The sequence below is a fragment of the Lagopus muta genome, chromosome 3 (assembly GCF_023343835.1).
Source record: "Lagopus muta isolate bLagMut1 chromosome 3, bLagMut1 primary, whole genome shotgun sequence".
Lineage (NCBI taxonomy): Eukaryota > Metazoa > Chordata > Aves > Galliformes > Phasianidae > Lagopus > Lagopus muta.
In genome coordinates this window covers 32,657,465-32,675,302 of record NC_064435.1, presented here as the reverse complement: position 1 = coordinate 32,675,302, position 17,838 = coordinate 32,657,465, and the positions used below count along the sequence as shown (strand labels likewise).

Below are 17,838 nucleotides of genomic sequence, written 5' to 3'. Positions count from 1 at the left end.
ACGTGGAGGATAAGCATACACAGAGAACACATTTCTTCAATACTTTTCTTTAACGTGCTCCAAATACTTGCTGTCCCTGAGGTAACAGCTTCAAAATAAATCATTTTCACTTATCTGAATGCTTAAAATACAATCTAAGGAAATGTACCTGCTGAAGTAATAAGGAAAATAAGGTAAAGGAAATGGTGAACCACACCTGACTTTGCATTCTGAGAACTCAAAAAATTGCCCATTTAAACCTTTCTTCCAGTCATTCTTGGAACTACAGAGGTATAAAACCAGGATATCTCATTCATGTAAACACAGTTACTCGCAACTTAAACTGAACAAATTGGGTACATGTTAGAGTATACACTCATAATCCAAGACAAAAGTAAACTTCCACAGTTAAATGAAAAAGGGAAAATGTAAAACTTCTCTATTTTTCAGGATTCAGAGGTTGCTTTATTGACTGCACCAAAACTGCTGCCCGTAACTATCTGGGATAGCATGGAAAGAGAAAGTACTAAGACAAATGGAAAGTGGAAAGTACCTTCACCGTCCTCCTTGAAGGAATTTGGTTGAGAAACAGCAAAGCACTGCATAGTTTCATATTTCTGATGTGCTTCCTGATTATCATGGCCTTCTTCAGAATCAGCAAGTGGTTTTACAAGCATCCGACAGTTGAAGGTATGGCTATTACGCCTAGGAGTGTCACCAGACCAAGATCCCCCATTCACTGAGCAAAGCAAAGATCATATAGTGAGATAAAGTTGGCAGCAGTCCTTTCTGCAGCTTATCCACAGGAAATTAATCAAGGTGCTTTGTAAACTGATCAGGAAACAAGCTGATTTAACTAACAACAATCTACTTTTAATATTAGGGCCCAAACCAGCATGTAACAAGGTAATTATAAAATTCTCATATTTTGAAAACATTGCTGTTGAAGTTGTACAGCCATTGCATCCTTTCCAAACAACTGATAATGGCAGCAGTAGAAAAGCAGAGTAAAATTCTCACCATTCATGCATGTAAAAGTGATAGACTAGAGTGAAAGCTATACTGGGAAGATATGCTAGCTTACATGCCTGGAAGAAAAAAGGCAGGTGTAGGAGTTCAAAACTGATTAACAAAAAAGAAACAGCAATAGCATATAAGAATCAGTGTCCAGATTAGAAATAGGAAGAAAATAAACTCATATGCATTCTATAAAGACAAGATGCAATGCAATCAGGAATGTATTGAAACACATAGTCTCAGCTGCAATGGGAAAGATTGAAGGGATGAGAATTACCTGCGTGCAGTGGTGGATAAAACTAAACCTCAACACAGAGCTTAACGTAAGTAAAAAAAGAAACAAAATCCTGCCATGCACCAATATAGGCACTGGACATCAGTCAAAACAAATTAATGTAATACCGCATGAAGAAATAGCAGGGTCATATTTAAAATACTCTTCAATTGCCCTCTGTAGTCATAAAATGCAATAAAGGCAATAATTTATGGGGCTTAGCCATTAAAAGTGTTACATTTTCAATTCTTCAGAGGTTTATAAGCAAAGTCATAACATGCTGAAGTGAATTACATAATAGTTTTTAAGCTGCTGTGAGTAAATGAGGAGTGCTGTATTGACTTTCTATTTCTGTGCACCTCCTCCAAAAAATAATGATGTTAAAACCAATATTAATCTGTATGCAAAAATGGCTGCAATTAACAAAAAACTGGTTTTGAAAGAAAGATAAGCTGAAATATCAGTGAGACTGAAACCACTGAAATAAAAGATCTAACATAAAGAATGTTTTGATTTTGCAGAAGACATCATTCTTTTATTTAGACAGTCTTAAGGTAAACAGCCTAGATAGAAAGCTACCAGGGCTAAACACTGACTTTTAGTGATTCACTCTAAAGATCCATTTAAAAATTTCAGTTAACAAAGAAGCCAACTTTGTAAAGAAGAAGGTAGCTTTGAGAAAAATATAGATCACTGGTACAGTTGATATAATATTTTAAAAAGAAATAGTGTATATGACAAAGCCATAAGTAGTGGAAGTACATTAACTAAAGTAACAGAAATGCTGATTTATGGAACCAAAGTTAAATAAGTAAAGGTATGATAAGAGGAAAACATATATACCTAAAGATTTGGGCAGCAGGATTTTAACAAATTCATTGTGGTCCCCTACATGCAGGATGCTATATATGCTTGTGTTCATCAGCTCTTCTTGGTTGTACCTTAAGTACTGTGTCACATTCTCCGAAACAAACACAACATTACCTTCGGGGTTCACTACAAAGAAGAACCCATCCAGGGCCTGAGAGGAAAACAAAAAGACAGGGAGGGAGGGTTTGGGTGGAGAGAGAAACACAATATCAGAATGACAAAAAGATATATAAAAAAAAAATATTTTCTTCAGAAGGCATCTTGATCTTTCTGAATCCATCCCAGTTCTTATATTCTTGTCATAGCAAAGTACACGTTTCATATTGAACACCTCATCTTACTTATATCAAACCAGTTTAAAAGCACAGAAGGAAAGATGCATACCTTGCATTATAACGAAAACCATATATGAAAACAAACACAGAAACCCAATCAAACTAAATAAAACAAAGGAAGATGCTGCTAACTAGCAGTCTGCCTATGAAGTAGGAAACCTGTACTGAAGCCCAGAAATCATTGCAGGACTTGCTGACACAAGGCAGTAAGTAGGGCTCCCTTGACATCCCCAGCAAGGTATCTGCAGAGCAGCAGGTCCCATGCAGCCAGGAAGGTGAGACCCGTGGGGTTAAAAAGGAAGGGAAAGGGAGTGCAGCCTGCCCTGCAGATGACAGCAGGCGGTGGGGTGCAAGGAGGATCCCACAGTTTTAATTCCTGCTCACAGGGCTGTTTTGTTTTTCTTATTTGACACCAGTTTAATTTCATCTTTTCACTTCAGCTCCACAGTATTCTGTATCACTAACATTTTCTGAGCAGAAGCGTCTAAATAAGGCATTTCTTACATTACACTGATGGCTTCCCTTCTTTATCTCTTTTGACAGTGACAACCTGGCTAAAGGACTCTTTCACAGATGTCTGCTGTGTGCTATCTGAAACCTAACCCAAATATTACTTCACTCCTACCAGTCAGGATAAAATAAAAATCTGAGTATCAGGAAAATCTTCTCATGCAAACTTTCTTTATCTTAAGATGCAAGCCTGACTGTGCAAGCTAGAAACATTTTAGGGTATGTCCCACTAACAGTATGTCATATGAGCAGATAAAGGGGATTTAAACTTAGAACACAGAAAGCTTGTGATCTAAGCATTCAACTACCAATTAAGCCCTGCATCTTTGCCTGATTTTTTCACTGCTCTAGAAGGTGGTGGGAAATCACCCTTCTCAATCTCAAACCCACAAACACCATATTGCGCCTTCAGTGACAGAAGCAAATCTATAAAACTGGTAAATAGTGATTTATCAGATTTTGAAGTGAGCAAATCCATATAAAACCTGAACTCAGTTCACTGCAAAACAGCCTAACAGTCTAACAAACAGGAGCAGCCACAGCAAGTGCATACAGGCATGTGGTATTTACTGATATGACCAAGCTTGCATTCGATACAACTTCCACGTTGGTGTTAACAGGCAGTTCTTATGTTCTCAGGCTACAGATACCTCTGAAAAATACTGAGGGTTAGTTAGCTGATCCAGACAGTGCAAAAGAGGAAAGATCATATTTCTGTTCCCAGCCACCCATCTGAGGGACCAAGAGAGGACAGCCAGGCTCTGTTCAGAGGTTCCCTGAACAAGATGCAACAGAAACATGCTGCAACAAAGGGATCTTCACAGAGATACAAATAAAATAAATCACCATGAAAGTGCTCAGACATGGGAAGGGTCTGCTCAAAGGCTGTGAAATCTGCTTCCCCAGAGATATTGGCCCTGGGCTACCTGCTCAAACTGGACTCACTCTGCAAGGAATATATACTTTCCTTCTAAACGAAGATAATTGTCAAAAATTCAAATCTGTGACTTCACTTTTTGTTGTTGCTATTTTGCTTCTGATCATCCTTGGTTCCTCCTGCTAATTCACTTCTTGTAGTGAGCTCCCTCCTTTCCAGGGGCTTCCATAACATCCATGCCATTTTCCTGCTGACTAGTATTTGGTTTAACTACTAACAATTTACAAGATTCAATTAATGGAGGCTCTCATGTTATTTTCTATCAGAGTCTCTGCTACAGATTAGTGTCTTAAACTGCATTTCACCACTGCTTGAAGCTGAGGGAAGCACAAACTCTTTGGCTTAGTTGCTTTCACACCACAACAACCCCCTCTTTCAGCAGCATTTCTGAGAATATCAAAAGCTGGACTAGGGAGCTCAGTTGGCTGAAAACTGATGTAAGAACAGAAAAATTACATGCTGGCCACATCAGTCCCCTGCACTGGCCCACCGTGAAACCACATGGCTTTTAGAGCTGGCAGAAGGGGGTGGGTTTGGCTTAACCATTCTGCTTGGCCATAGTCCATGCTTACATCAATTCAAAGGGATTGTGAAATCAAAGCAAGAGCAGATGTTTATCGCAGTCCTAAGAAGACTTTCAAAAGCAGAAAGGGCAAGAAGGAGATTATTAGTTACTGGCACCCCATAATAACCCTCAGTCTTCCCTACTGTTTCCTCCTACAGCACCTTCTTTGCCAAGGAAGTGCTCTGGGCTGCTTCCGCACAGCTGCTGCTTGGGCTGATCACAAAAGCGGTCATCCAGCCCAAAGCAGCACAGGCAAGGGAATACGCCCTATGGGCCACCCTCCCATTTCGTTCTGTTCAGAGGCAAAGACACTGTAAAAGGACTTTTTTAGATAGCAGAAGGCATTTGAGCAAAGTAGTGCACCAAGCCACTTAAATATTTCTGAAGCTCCCATTTCTGCAATGATTTCTTAATTCTGTTCCAAGATGTATTCCACCACAATAACCAACAAGAGCAATATCGAAGACCACTTTTCTTTAGAGCTATCAGTATAGGGGGGGAACAAATAATGGGCAACATGATGGAAGGGAAAACAAGAACAGATATTATTTGAGATGATATACTGGAACAGAGAATAAATTTGTGTTCTTTTTGAGCTCTTGCTGGCTCTCTCTTGACTATTTTTTACCCTCTTTCCATACCTACTTTTCCTCTTTAACCAAGAAATATATTAAAATATTCCTCAGAGGCAGCTGTGCGATGAATTTTACTCACTTTCTTCAGCTAGTTTGAGGATTCTTCAGTTTTATTGTTTAATAAAAACAGACAATTATGTTTCTAAACCAAATCAAGTCAGAAAGTGTTCATCGGTGCTGCCATTTTTATTACAATAAGGCAATGGAGAAAGAGTAGATTTTTCAAGAGGTTGTATAAAGGAGTTTTGTAAAGATGAAATCACTTAATTGCATTTCCTTAAAGAGATAAATACCCTCAAAACTATCTGCAGGCTTTTCACAGCAAATGTGTAACAACTTTCAGTCCTTCTAAGTTTCTTATTACCAGAGGAACAGAGTTTATTAATTTAGTTCCACAATCTTTCATTGTTAATATGCAATGGTTTTACTGTGAAGGAAAAATAAATGGAATAAATGAACAGACGGGTGATTTTCTGTGTGATGTCTGCTGCAGTAACCAATCATCTAAGACAAGCCAGGAAAAAATCATTTTATCCTTATTTTCCCCGAGATTAAAACAGGTCCTTACAATTACATTAATGGAACTTAAAGATAAATTTTAACATGGCAGTGTAAGAGAGGAATGTTAACTATGATAGCAAAAGTAACAACAGTCAATTCACAGAGCGTGTGCAATAAATATGAAATTAGATCAATTATTTAATGACTCCAGCTTTTCAAAGAAGAATGTTTTCAATCCAACTTGTCTAATCTTCCTTATATTTAGTAGTATGATTTTGGAGTCTGTATTTCTTATTAGTACAGACAACTATATTTTCCTCAAACAAATCACGAAAGATACTACAAATACTTAAAACTGATAAAACATGCATCCTGCTATTGCAACATTCAGAAATGACAGAATAATTATATTTCAGCCAAAGTTTCTTCCTCTAGCTAGATTCAGGGCTTGTGTTTTATTTTATCTGAAGTAGTGTTTATTCTTCTTACAGATAAAGCCCAAAGTCAGAACAGGAATAAACAGTTTGCAAGTGAGCTTATGCAGATAAAGCACCAACGGACAGCAACATATGACATGAGGATCACAAACAGTATACCTACACAATATTACTATTACTGCCTTTAGAAGCCAGGTTTTAATCACGCAGCCTTTTGGTTATGAAAATAACAGCTAGAATCAGGCAGAAATCTTTACTAAATGAACTGAAATACATATCCTGTAAAGCTCTCCTAGATTACTTTACTGTTCCAGAGGGAAAAGAGTAAAGCTGGAAATGCTGGGATAATAAATCATGAAAACTGTACGGCAATGACATGCAATTTTAAAGGAAGCATTATTCATGTGAGTACTACTGTATCTGTAAGTCAGTGTTCAGGTACAGCAGCTCTCCCAAATTTGTCATGGCTTAGCATGAATAAAACACGCACATTCCAACCCCAAGACTGTATAATAAAGCAACTGAATCATCTCTGTCTCTCCCCACCCTGTCAAGGAGAATTTCAACACCAAACCCAGCAGAAATACATTGCTGCTCATCAATCCCATAATCCTAAATAGTCAGAATGGTTTGCATTGCTTGACCATTCTTATACAGCAGCCTCTAACTGCATTATTTCACTTCATTTACACTACTCTTCATCCAAGGGAGTGCAGAACTGGCTTAAATAAAGGAATTTTGTGCTCTTCACCTCAAGCATCATTGGTCCAAGTGCATCCTTGTCGATGACACTCTGGCCCGTAGATGACACATCTGCTTTTTGCACTTCATCTTCATTAGCTGCTGCTGCTTTTTCTGCAATAAAGAAAACTATGCATTAAATGACAGAGCAGTACTAATTAAGGGACAGAAAGAGACCACAGAAAAAGCGAGACTATATATGAAAGTTACAGTGCAACAGTACTGAATATGAGATCGAACGATCTCCCATCGCAATTCAACAGAAACATAACCATCATTATTTGCTTCTCAGTTGTAAAGTCTGAAGACACAAAGTAAATCCTTCCTGCTTTTTCTCTGCTAGCTATCCTAAACTACAAAACAGAACTCAGGGCACTGACAAGACTCCTTACAGAGGTGCAGTAAGTAACAGCCAGGAACGAGGTGTGTTAAGAACCAATCCCACAGAGTATGCAGAGCTCACAACTGCACAACTTTTCCATCATCGCTGCATTTAGAAGGAAAATCCCAAGTCTGCAATCTGCAGTTTGAATACTGTGAAACAGTGGTCTGGTTTCTATTCCCAGACCTCTGCCCACATTTTTACTATCACACTGTTTTCACACTGCTTTACCAGTACGTTATTAGAAGAATGAATAACTGCAGGTGCTATGCTTGAAAATTACAAGGAAGACTGATTTAAGGTTTCTGGAGTAGAATGTTACACATTGCAACACGTAATCCACAGCATCACAGATCATACCCTGTGGTATGATTGGAGGGATGTTCATACACACAGCTTTCAAATAAAGAGGGCTTATAATTCCTAGCAGGTAATGGACCATATTATTTTTTCTGTTCTAGGAATGGTATCAGCATTTAAGAGAGAAAATAATAATAACAACAGTGTGCTAAATACATATTCTATGTACATTTTAAGTTAAAGGAATGAGAATTTTTTCTTTCTCATTCTATACACAGAACAACTTTCATTTGTTTTTCAAGTAATTATGTAAAAGAACTATGCTGAAATATAGAAAAATAAATTATTCAAGCTTTTTACATTACGTATTATGAAATAATTACTTTAATAAACACAAAAGCCTACTGAAACTACAAATAACAAGAATTTATAGTCATTCTACAATGTTAAGTCATTGACTAAGTGACTGAATAAATGAAGACTCGCAGGAATTATTGAAAGTTCCACGTGTAGATGGATCAACATGTCCCTGCAAACTCACGCTTGGTGAAAATCAAAGATTTGGTCATACAAATTAAAATGTACCCAAATCTACAGGATCTCCCAGTATCTGCAGATCTATAATTCTGCAGTCAAATTTCCTCTGAGCTCTTCTCTTGGCCAAGGTCATAAGCACGATCAGACAATGCTTAGACACAAAGTGAAGGAACTGCTTCAGAGAACCCCTGGATGTTTTCCTACCAGTGACCACCTGCTGGCAGTGAGGCTTCGGTCATTCGAACCATCGCATCCTGGATCTCTAATGTTTCTTGCTTTCAAGCAAATAGAGTCAGGACTATCTTAGCTGTCCTCTAATCACAGAATCACAGAATGGCTGGCATTGGAAGAGACCCCAAGGATCATCATGTTCCAACCCCCCCGCCACAAGCAGGGCCACCAACCTCCAGATCTGGCACTAGACCAGGCTGCCCAGGGCCCCATCCAATCTGGTCTTGAACACCTCCAGGGATGGGGCATCCACAACCTCTCTGGGCAGCCTGTTCCAGCGCCTCACCACTCTTTCTGTTCATACACAATATGACACCATTGTGAATAATGAGGAAACAAGCATTCTGGAGGCACTATTAAGACTTGTATAATTTAAATCATTAAGATTACAATACTCAGAAATAAACAGTAGAAATAAATATAATTTCTTTCTCTGGCAATTTAACTGATCAGGATCTCTACTTCTGGTTTGCACTGAGGATAGAAATGTGACTTTTTATTTTTCTTTTGGCAAAAGGCAGAGATTAAGGAAAAAAAGTTGAACAATCCTTCACATATTACAATATAGCAAAATTGGCACCACATGATGATACAGTTCTCAAAACACATTCTAAAAATTGAAAACGAATTCTAAAGGATTCTAAAAATAGGGCTGAGCTTTTAATAAAGTCAGCAATGATACTTGTTTCCCATCTGTTCTTGGAACCATAAAGTGATCCCTGGTTTCACACCGTAAAATACTATAATGGATACGGATACCATCTCCCTGTTTTCTATTCCCACTGCAGCCATTGATAGCATGTTGACTACCAGGGAGCACGGGATTATCCTGCATGCACTGTGATACGCAGACTGCAGACCTGGCACAGCAATGGCATGAGGGCATGGTTGCCACATGGCACATCCCAGCTTCATAGATTTACAAAGGAGACTTTCATCAACTATTGTTCAATGCAAAAGACTTGTTGAATATTTTTTGCAAAGTAGTGCACCAAGCCACTGATAAATCCCAAACAACATATCTATATATTTTAACAATATCTCCATAAAAACATCTATACTCTTTTATGCGCAGGGCAAGGCTTTACACAAATAAAAATGTTTTAATGACTTTAGTGGTAATTAAGACAGAAACTGCAGCACTGGGTCAGAGCAAGGAATGGTCTGTCTCTGTAAACCAGCCACTTTTCCCTATGGTTCCACTTCCTCATTTTGACACCTGGATCCCTGATCACTTCTGTTCTATTTTCAGCTGCCCCTCAAAACCGTTTGACTTTCCCACTTCCTTTTCCTTTAGCCCACATAGGGCCCAACCCAAAAGGATCAATAAATACCTTGCTTGTTACAAGAAAAACTAATGGAGAAAATAAGAAAATGCTGTTTACACATCACTTACCCACCTACTGGTGACAACATGCACTCTGCTCCACACAGCATTTTTTTAGGCACAACAAAAAGCATCATAAATCACAAGTGCTCCCAAATGATGCACTTTATAATTGGGCCTATAACTTAATTGTGTAAGGAGCTTAGTGGCCAGAGTGCATAGAATAGGCTACACATTAGAACAGGCTGCAAGTCCCTGTACATTTATTTAAGCAGCACTGTATAGGAAACCATGGCCTCAGACAGCCACATAAAAGCAGGTCCAGCAGTAACTTATGTTGATGCAATGAACTGCAGCTACTGATGATGCTCAGCAGCACAGTAAATTACCCAATTTTGACTGGACTACAAAGCCCTTCCTGAAGCATCAGTCAGCACACACAGGAATAGCGCATGCAAAGGTGGTCAGCAGCACTGTTCTGGCAAGGGAAGAACTCAAAATGCCAATTGATATAGTGATATTGCACGTGGGGCTAACTGGGAACAAGAATTTGTTGCAGGAAGGCTGGAAAAGAACAACCAGTGCATGAATTTCTAGTGCTGGCAACACTCACGTATTCAATCACAAGTTTGTATTTTTGCTTTAATTAACATTTCCAACTTCTGGAGTCAGGTGGTGGTGCAAAAATGTGAAGTTTGTTTTTCCTTTTTCCACTTCTCCCCTCTTTTTCAGGTTCACTAGGGGGCCTAAAAACAGATCAGAAGCACAGAGTGCTTATTATTTCTGCATAGATGAATGATTTCTGAATGCTAGGGGTCAGAAAAAGAGCTGCAGAGGCTCTGAAGCCCCATAGGGACCAGTGGCATTGCCCCACGACTAACCACTGCCGCCAGGTTTTTCCACTGCAGCCACATTACATGGCTGTGCCGCAACAGCTCCATCCCTGCTGTAAACCACAGGGAAACATCACCAGGTATCCCCTGAGCAAGGCAGCACAGAGCAGAGATTCAGCAGCATCCGTATGAAAGGGGAGAGGGAGCATCCATTGGAAACAAGCTACCAAGGATCGAGTGTGCTTTATCTAAATTATAAAGCAATAAACATCACAAGTACTTGTTATATATATGTAATTATTATATATACATAATTATTAGCTCTGCTCAATTAGCAGTTTAGCCTGGAGAGTAAAAAAGAATTACATAAAATGGAAGTACCCTTGAGAGAGATTCTACAAAGAATATATACATCCAATTATGTAGCGTTTCAGTGATGTAATTTATAGTTTAAATTGTGGATATGTTTATAATTGCATAAGTAGTAATATACTGAAACACATATTAATATTTTCAATTGGTTATTTTTCTAGTGTTTACTTTTCTATGTTAATATGCAGAGTTAAGAGGAGAAAAAAACCCTGCATAAACACATTCTGGTAAATTTACCAGTGGGAAAGCCTCAAGCTTAATTTGAGATTCCTTCCAGATTCTGAAAGCAAACCTTTGTGAAATCACTTTAGCTTAACAGAAATGCCTAAATCAGTGAAAAAGAAGCCAAAAGCAATAGCTCCAAGTCTCCTGCTACATTTAAACTCAGGAAGTCTTCCTGACTTTCTGTCCTTCGGTTCCCCCCAGCCCAAGCTTTCTGGGTTCTCACTGGGTACCTACAGTAGGCTCAGAAGAGCTGCTGTCAAGCCTCACCTCCTCTTGCTTGGATTTTAAACCCTCCATTCCTACAGGTGGGCAGTCAGGGTTGGTGGGACTATCTCAAAAGCTCTCTTTGTCCTCATCCATACTTGACTCCAACTTCCTTAATGAAATCAGCTACAGAAATATTCCCCCCTTGACACTCTTGGCAAAACCAAAATGTGTTTTCAAAGTAAAGAACAAAACTCTCATAAGAACAATCCCCTTTTAGGGACTGAAAAAATATGAAGCATGCTCTGAAAGAGGACATTTGCATCAACACACATTTGTCACTGGAGAAATACTTTCGGTTCTTTGCAGAGGAGCAAAAGAGAGACGTCAGTGAAACACTGAGAGGGCAGCACACATGTTCAGCAAATTGCTGAGGAAATAGGTGCAAATTTAGTATTCAGCACTGTTTAAAACAGCTCTTCTCCAGTGCCCTATATAATTCACATTCTAAATAATTTTTTGGAATTACTATTGAAATGCCATACCCATTTAAAATCATGTAATCTTGCTTTATTGCAATAGGTAAAAAAAAAAAAAAAAAAGCAAAATATAAGCAAAGCAAAATATAAGCAAAGCAAAACATAAGCAAAGAGATTTATTAGAAGAGACACTAGGAAGTTCAATTCTTCATGTTAGAAGAATCTCACGAATGAAGAAAGAATCTCATACAGCAGTAATGCCGACATCACTTGAAAGTGACTGTAAATGCTACATCATGTTTAAACACGCAGGTAAATTTACAGTGCAACTGTCTGGAAAACAAGTCACGTTCTCAGTTTTTTTGTAGGCATCCACCAATTTCTTTTACTTTGCCTCATTTGTATTTATGTGTTTACCCCGTGTGATCCTTAGGACATCTCCTGAATTGCAGTGCAAAAGTAAAATGCAAACAATCAAAGGAATAGCAAAGTATGTAACTGGCCAAAGGCAGTCAGATACTGCATTAGAAAGCAATGTTATTGTGCAATGAAATACATAATACTTAGCAAACTGATATGCTGTAGTTGGTATTACCCCTGAAACTAATAAATTAATACTACCTATGATGATTGCTAAGTATTAATGTTGACTGTGGTCACAGACAGGAGGTTTTCCACAGGAGTAATGCTATGCAGAAGTAAAAAATTAAAAGAAAAAAAAAACAAAACAGGAAAAGAGTGAGTTTGTACTCGGTAATGAGTGGTTCTGCATCACAACACGTGACGAAGCAGAGCAGCAAGCGACGTGTAGGCTGTTCTGACGCCTGGTTAACCGCAGGGAAAGCACTCGGCACCACGCACACACATGCCTGTCAACCGGTTCCTGTTGCCTCAGCACAAGTTGGTTTTTCTCCCTCAAACCAAGCGATTTCTCAAAAGACCAGTGTCTAAGAAACGGCAGCTATTTCAGTAATCAATTTTAAGACCGGCTTATCCCATGCCTATGAATAAAGTTAGCTGCTATTTTGGGGTGGCAATTATGCGGTGAGGTTGCTCTTTCATCACACAGCATCCATCTGTCCGGAGCACAGCAGCCATCAGGCTCCTGAATGCATTTTTCACTCAGAAACTATAGATCAAGTCTTACGGGAAAAACTATGCGACATCTCGGGAAGGTTTTCGGAGGTAAAACAAGGGAGAATTATGCATCTGCACCGAACTAAAATTAGAAAAGCTGCCATATGGCTCTGTGAAGCCAGCAGCACGTTCTTATTCATTAGGAAGCATTCTGCTAACATAAAAACACAAGGCCTTCCTGTGCTCTCCAAATGTGTTTATCTTTTCAACATTAATGCACGATATATCATCAGGCTGCTGAAATCTCCTGCAGTGCATATTAAAAAAGCACAGCTGCACTTCTTCTCAGCGTGTTTATTCAGCGCGAGCCATCTCCAAGAGGAGTTGGGCCCAGCTCGTGCCACACAGCCCTCCTGGTACAGCGGGCAGAAAGGGCTCAGCACAGCTTGGCACACCCATGGGGTTCAGCTTCATGCTTCGTACTGCTGGTGGAAGCGTGCTTACGTGGCAGCTGGCCCTGCAGATTGGGCTGACAGACGCCGGGAAGCTGTGGGCTCAGGTCGTTGCTTGCTAGGAACAGCGCTTACAGCAGGGTGTGGGGTTGGTGTGGGCACCTGCCCCAACCTTCTGCCATCACACTTTCACCTGGGACAGAACTGGCTTTCCTCACAGTGCCTGGTACATGACGCTGTATTTTACCTTTGGGAGGAAAACAACATTGATAATACAGTGATGTTTTAGTTTCAGTTTTTCAGCTGCTTGTACTGCCCTGTCAGCGAGGGGGCTGGAGGGTACAAGGAGCTGGGTGGGAACAGGGCAGCTGATCCAGACTGGTCAAAGGGATACCCCTGCTGTGTGACATCACGTGAAAAAACTGAGGGGAGTTGGTCAAAGGGACAGCCAATGCTCAGGGACTGGATAAGCATTGCTCAGTGGGTAGTGAGCAACTGTGCTGTGCACCAATTCCTCTGTGTTTATACACACACATGTGGGCTGTTCCAAAAGTAGTGCCTCCTATTTAATCATGTTGCCTCACAACGTCAGAGGTAGGTGCTAGTGGTTGAACCTTCCCACCAATACTCCATTACATGTCGTTGCCGTGTGACAGATGGCAGCAGAGGGGCAGCCTGACAAAATGGCGTCTGGCATGGAAGTACGGATGGAGCAGTGGTGTGTCACTGAACTCCTCCATGAGGGAAAAACAGCACCCACTGACATTCATTGATGCTTGTTGAACATTTAAGGAGGCCAAACAGTGGATAAGAGGCAGTGGGTGCTTTTCAGCTGTGGCAAAAACTACAGTGGGTCACCACTGCTGGTGCAGATTTTTACGAGCGCAGCATGAAGGCTCTTTGTTCATTGCTGATGAAAATGCAATGCTTATGGTGGTGACTATATTGAAAACTGTTCTGTAGCTAAGAATATGCTCTATCAAGTAGTGATATTGTGCTCTTTATATCAGTTATAGATTCCAAAGAAATAAATAGGAGGCGTTACTTTTGGAGCAACCCGAGTGTGCATGTGTATATATATTAAAAACAGATAAAAATATATAAAAATACATAAAAATAAAAATACATAAAATCATAACCACTATTTCTCTCTTCTTATTAAATAGTTTTTATTTCAACCAATGAGGTTTTTTTGTGCTTTTTTTTTTTTTCCTCCTGACTCCCCCATCCCGCAGCAAATGGCTGTTTGGTGCTGAGCTGCTGCTGGGTTACAGCACAGCACTGCTATAAGGAAGCATTGGGAAGACAAAGCATCTACAAAAAGCCCTGTATGCTCACACACCCACCAAATAGAGGTGAACATTCATGGAGCTTTTTGGGCTTTAAGTCATGTTTGATCTTCAAAAACTCAGAGACAGAAGCCAGTATGTAACACTTCCCTAAATACTGAAAGTAAAATAAGCACTGAAAAACTATGATGGATTTAGGAGTAGAAACAAACTGAACTAATAACATAAAATTAGTCAATTTCCTTTCTGGTAGCAATGCTAACCTTACTCCATTGTTATTTTTTGTTCCAACAAGAACAAGAATTTTTTCACCCTATACAACTTCCATTAGAAGAGCTGTCTGTGAAATAATCCCCTTCATTCAGTTAAACTGGAAAAAATTCAGGACATCAAGAATAAAAATCATTACACTCAACTCACCAAAAATAATATTTAACTACTGGACAGAAAGAAGCCTAGTACCTCTGTATGTACTCTTGCTAAATGCTTTAACATGTACTTTACTGCATTTTTTCAGTTTCTTCTCCTTCCCATTTTACTTCTTTTTTTCAGCCATTGCACTACAATCCCTCTTCTCTTTCACAATTACAAAACTCGATGGTCTACTTCTTGAAACTAAGCTTGCAATCTGAAGAAAAAGTGCAGTTTAAAGTAAAAACAGGACAAGAAAGCTTCCTGCAATTCCAGGTGTTACTTACAAGTGTGTCTTCTGCTGTGCCCATCCACCAGTGCTGGAGCCCCTAGCCTCACAGCTGCTGCAGTCAAGACATTGGTCTTTTCTGAGCACTGAGCCTCAGTCTCACCTCTTTGAAGATACTTCAAATTCAGTATCTTCTCTGAAGGTTGCTAACTGCTGGATTTAACAGCAAATGCTACAGATCACAACAATTTTTACAGAAATAACATTATTTGCAGAAACACGTAGCTACCATTCACACGTTTCATAGAATCATAGATTCACAGAATGGCCTGGGTTGAAAAAGACCCCAAAGATGATCTAGTTCCAACTCCCCTGCCACATGCAGAGCCGCCAACCACTAGGCCAGGTTGCCTAGAGCCTTTTTCTACTGTTTAACGTAGCAGCAGGGATTATTCAACCCTGAGATGACCGTGGTGTCACTGCTTTTAGTTAAATGCTGCTAAGGTTGTGAAGGGAAGTAAAATCTAAAATTACAACCCACTTGCTGCTGCTTAAAACAGAGCTGAAGAATAAATTGTCCCAGCTAGGACCCCCAATCCTTAACAACTTGCTCCATCCTCAACATGCATCCAAAATACAAAACAAAACGGCAAGTAAAATAATTTCCCTGCTGAGATTATTTCTAGTATTGTTATTCATTAGTAAAGACACAGAAGGACAAGTGTCATACTGCTATTTCAGTGAAATTTAAACCGAGTCTTAGAGCTGCTCTGCATTGAGAAACTATTTCTCACTCAACACCTCATTCTAAATCGTGATGTTGCTCTAAACCATCACACTGAGTGGCAAGTTGTTTTTCATAAAGATGTACTGAAGGTGGAATTAAGTTTCCATCACAGTCATCATCTGGACCTGCTTCAATATTGACCTCTAGCACTAAGTTTTCAAACAAATAAACAAAAAAAAAAAACAACAAACCCAGCATAAAGGAATACAACAGGATGCAGAATTTTCAGACAGTTCTTAGCTTACAAAAATATATGAGTACTTTCAACATACACTAACACTATCCTTCCAGTCTGGACTGACTGCCTAGAAAAAGAGCACAAATAAATTATCAAAGGAGCTCGCTGTCCAGGAGACTTCCATATTAAAAGGTCAAGATCCAAAAAGGCACTAAGGATTTATAATCTTCACTGGTTCAAAACGCTGTTTAAAATGCTTTTTTTCCCCCCCTCTGCACTTGCACTTCCTACATATGTGAAGAAGGCTCAAATCCTTGACTGCTTGTGGTGCAATTCAGAATATTTTAGAATTGCCTACAGTACAGTATGTAGACAACTATAGAGCACAAAATGCAGATCAATTGCATTGGCCATCAGAGTCTTAGACAAAAATTCCCTCACTGATGAACTACTCCAGAATCAGAAAAACATATTCAAATATACATAGCTGTAGTTACATGCTCTCTTTCTCTCTCTCAGGAAATATTTTTGTGTCTTTTGGTATTTGGATACTTCAAAACGTTTATCAAAACTACCTACTTCTGCATACTAACAAATGTTATGCATCCATCAATGCTGACTTAAAATCTGTTACGTTAATATGGCCGAATTCCAAATGAAAGGGCCAAGCCAACTGACCTCTGCACTGAAATACTAGATACAAAGATTTGGCACCACACAGTTTAACAGAGTAATTATTTTCTTTGGTATGTACTGAATTAGGACAGAAAATGTTACTGTATTTTTTGGCATTTTAAATTTTCTAAGTGTCAGATATTAACTTAATGAGTAACCTCATCTTGTTTTGATAATTCATCTCTAAAAACAGCGTTAGTATTAATGTCTAAATGGTTGGAGCCCAATGTTCTTTAACGTTTTGGCTCAGCTGATGTTTTGAAAGACAAGAAATATGGCAGGATTTGATAATTTAGCTCAAAACAGGGCTCCACTGCTGTCTCAGAAACAATATATTGCCTTCACAAAAGTTAACAGCTCTCCAAAGCATAAGTATCACAGGCAAGATTATGAAAACAGAGATTCAATGGTTAACACTCTTTAGACTAGAATCGGCAAATATAATTGCCAAGCTAATTAAACCTATAGGTTTCCAAAACTCAGGCCAAAATAACAAACTGCAAAGGAATATTAATCTAGTCAGACGCCATTTCTTGAAGCCTTATTCTTATGTACTTGACCAACTGTTAAAAGGAACCAGATGACTCCCTTTCTTTGAACGCCACATCACCATGATTACAAAATATCATCTTTATTTTAGGATGCTGATGATAAATCTTTCTGACATACCAGATCATTCACAACAACATGCAAAGAGCTTTTTGCTTTTATAAGTTGCCATAGATGACTGCAAAAATTTTCAAGAGCCCCAATATGGCGCACCAAAAAGAAATATGAGGGATCACTGGCTCCCTGTGATCTCTGTGGAGGAAAAAGTTTCCATAATGAAGTGTAGGCCAAAACTGAGCACAGATAATTGAAGACAGCTAAGGAAGAACAGAAACAAGTCTAATTTAATGTGCCCATGCTAACATACACAACATGTCTCCTACTGTTTCCAATAGCTCAGATTATAGGAGATAAATCTTTTTATGAAAAAGCTCTAAATCACTGAGAAAAGAAAGTTTTCTCCCTATAAAAGCTCACTGTTCAGAAATAGACATTGGGGC

General features: G+C 39.1%; 1 protein-coding gene across 8 annotated transcripts in view; it reads right to left on the bottom strand.

The window, feature by feature from the left end:
• NCOA2 (nuclear receptor coactivator 2) overlaps window positions 1-17,838 on the bottom strand; it is a 188,757-nt gene that overhangs the window by 46,955 nt on the left and 123,964 nt on the right. For 7 of the 8 annotated variants that reach the window (XM_048938909.1, XM_048938911.1, XM_048938906.1 and 4 more), the window contains 3 exons: window positions 6,812-6,930; window positions 2,114-2,291; window positions 533-718 (listed from right to left, as the gene is read on the bottom strand). In XM_048938909.1, the coding sequence (XP_048794866.1) occupies window positions 533-718; window positions 2,114-2,291; window positions 6,812-6,930 (483 nt within the window). The remainder of the gene's footprint in view (window positions 1-532; window positions 719-2,113; window positions 2,292-6,811; window positions 6,931-17,838) is intronic. The other variant, XM_048938912.1, reaches the window with a different exon arrangement.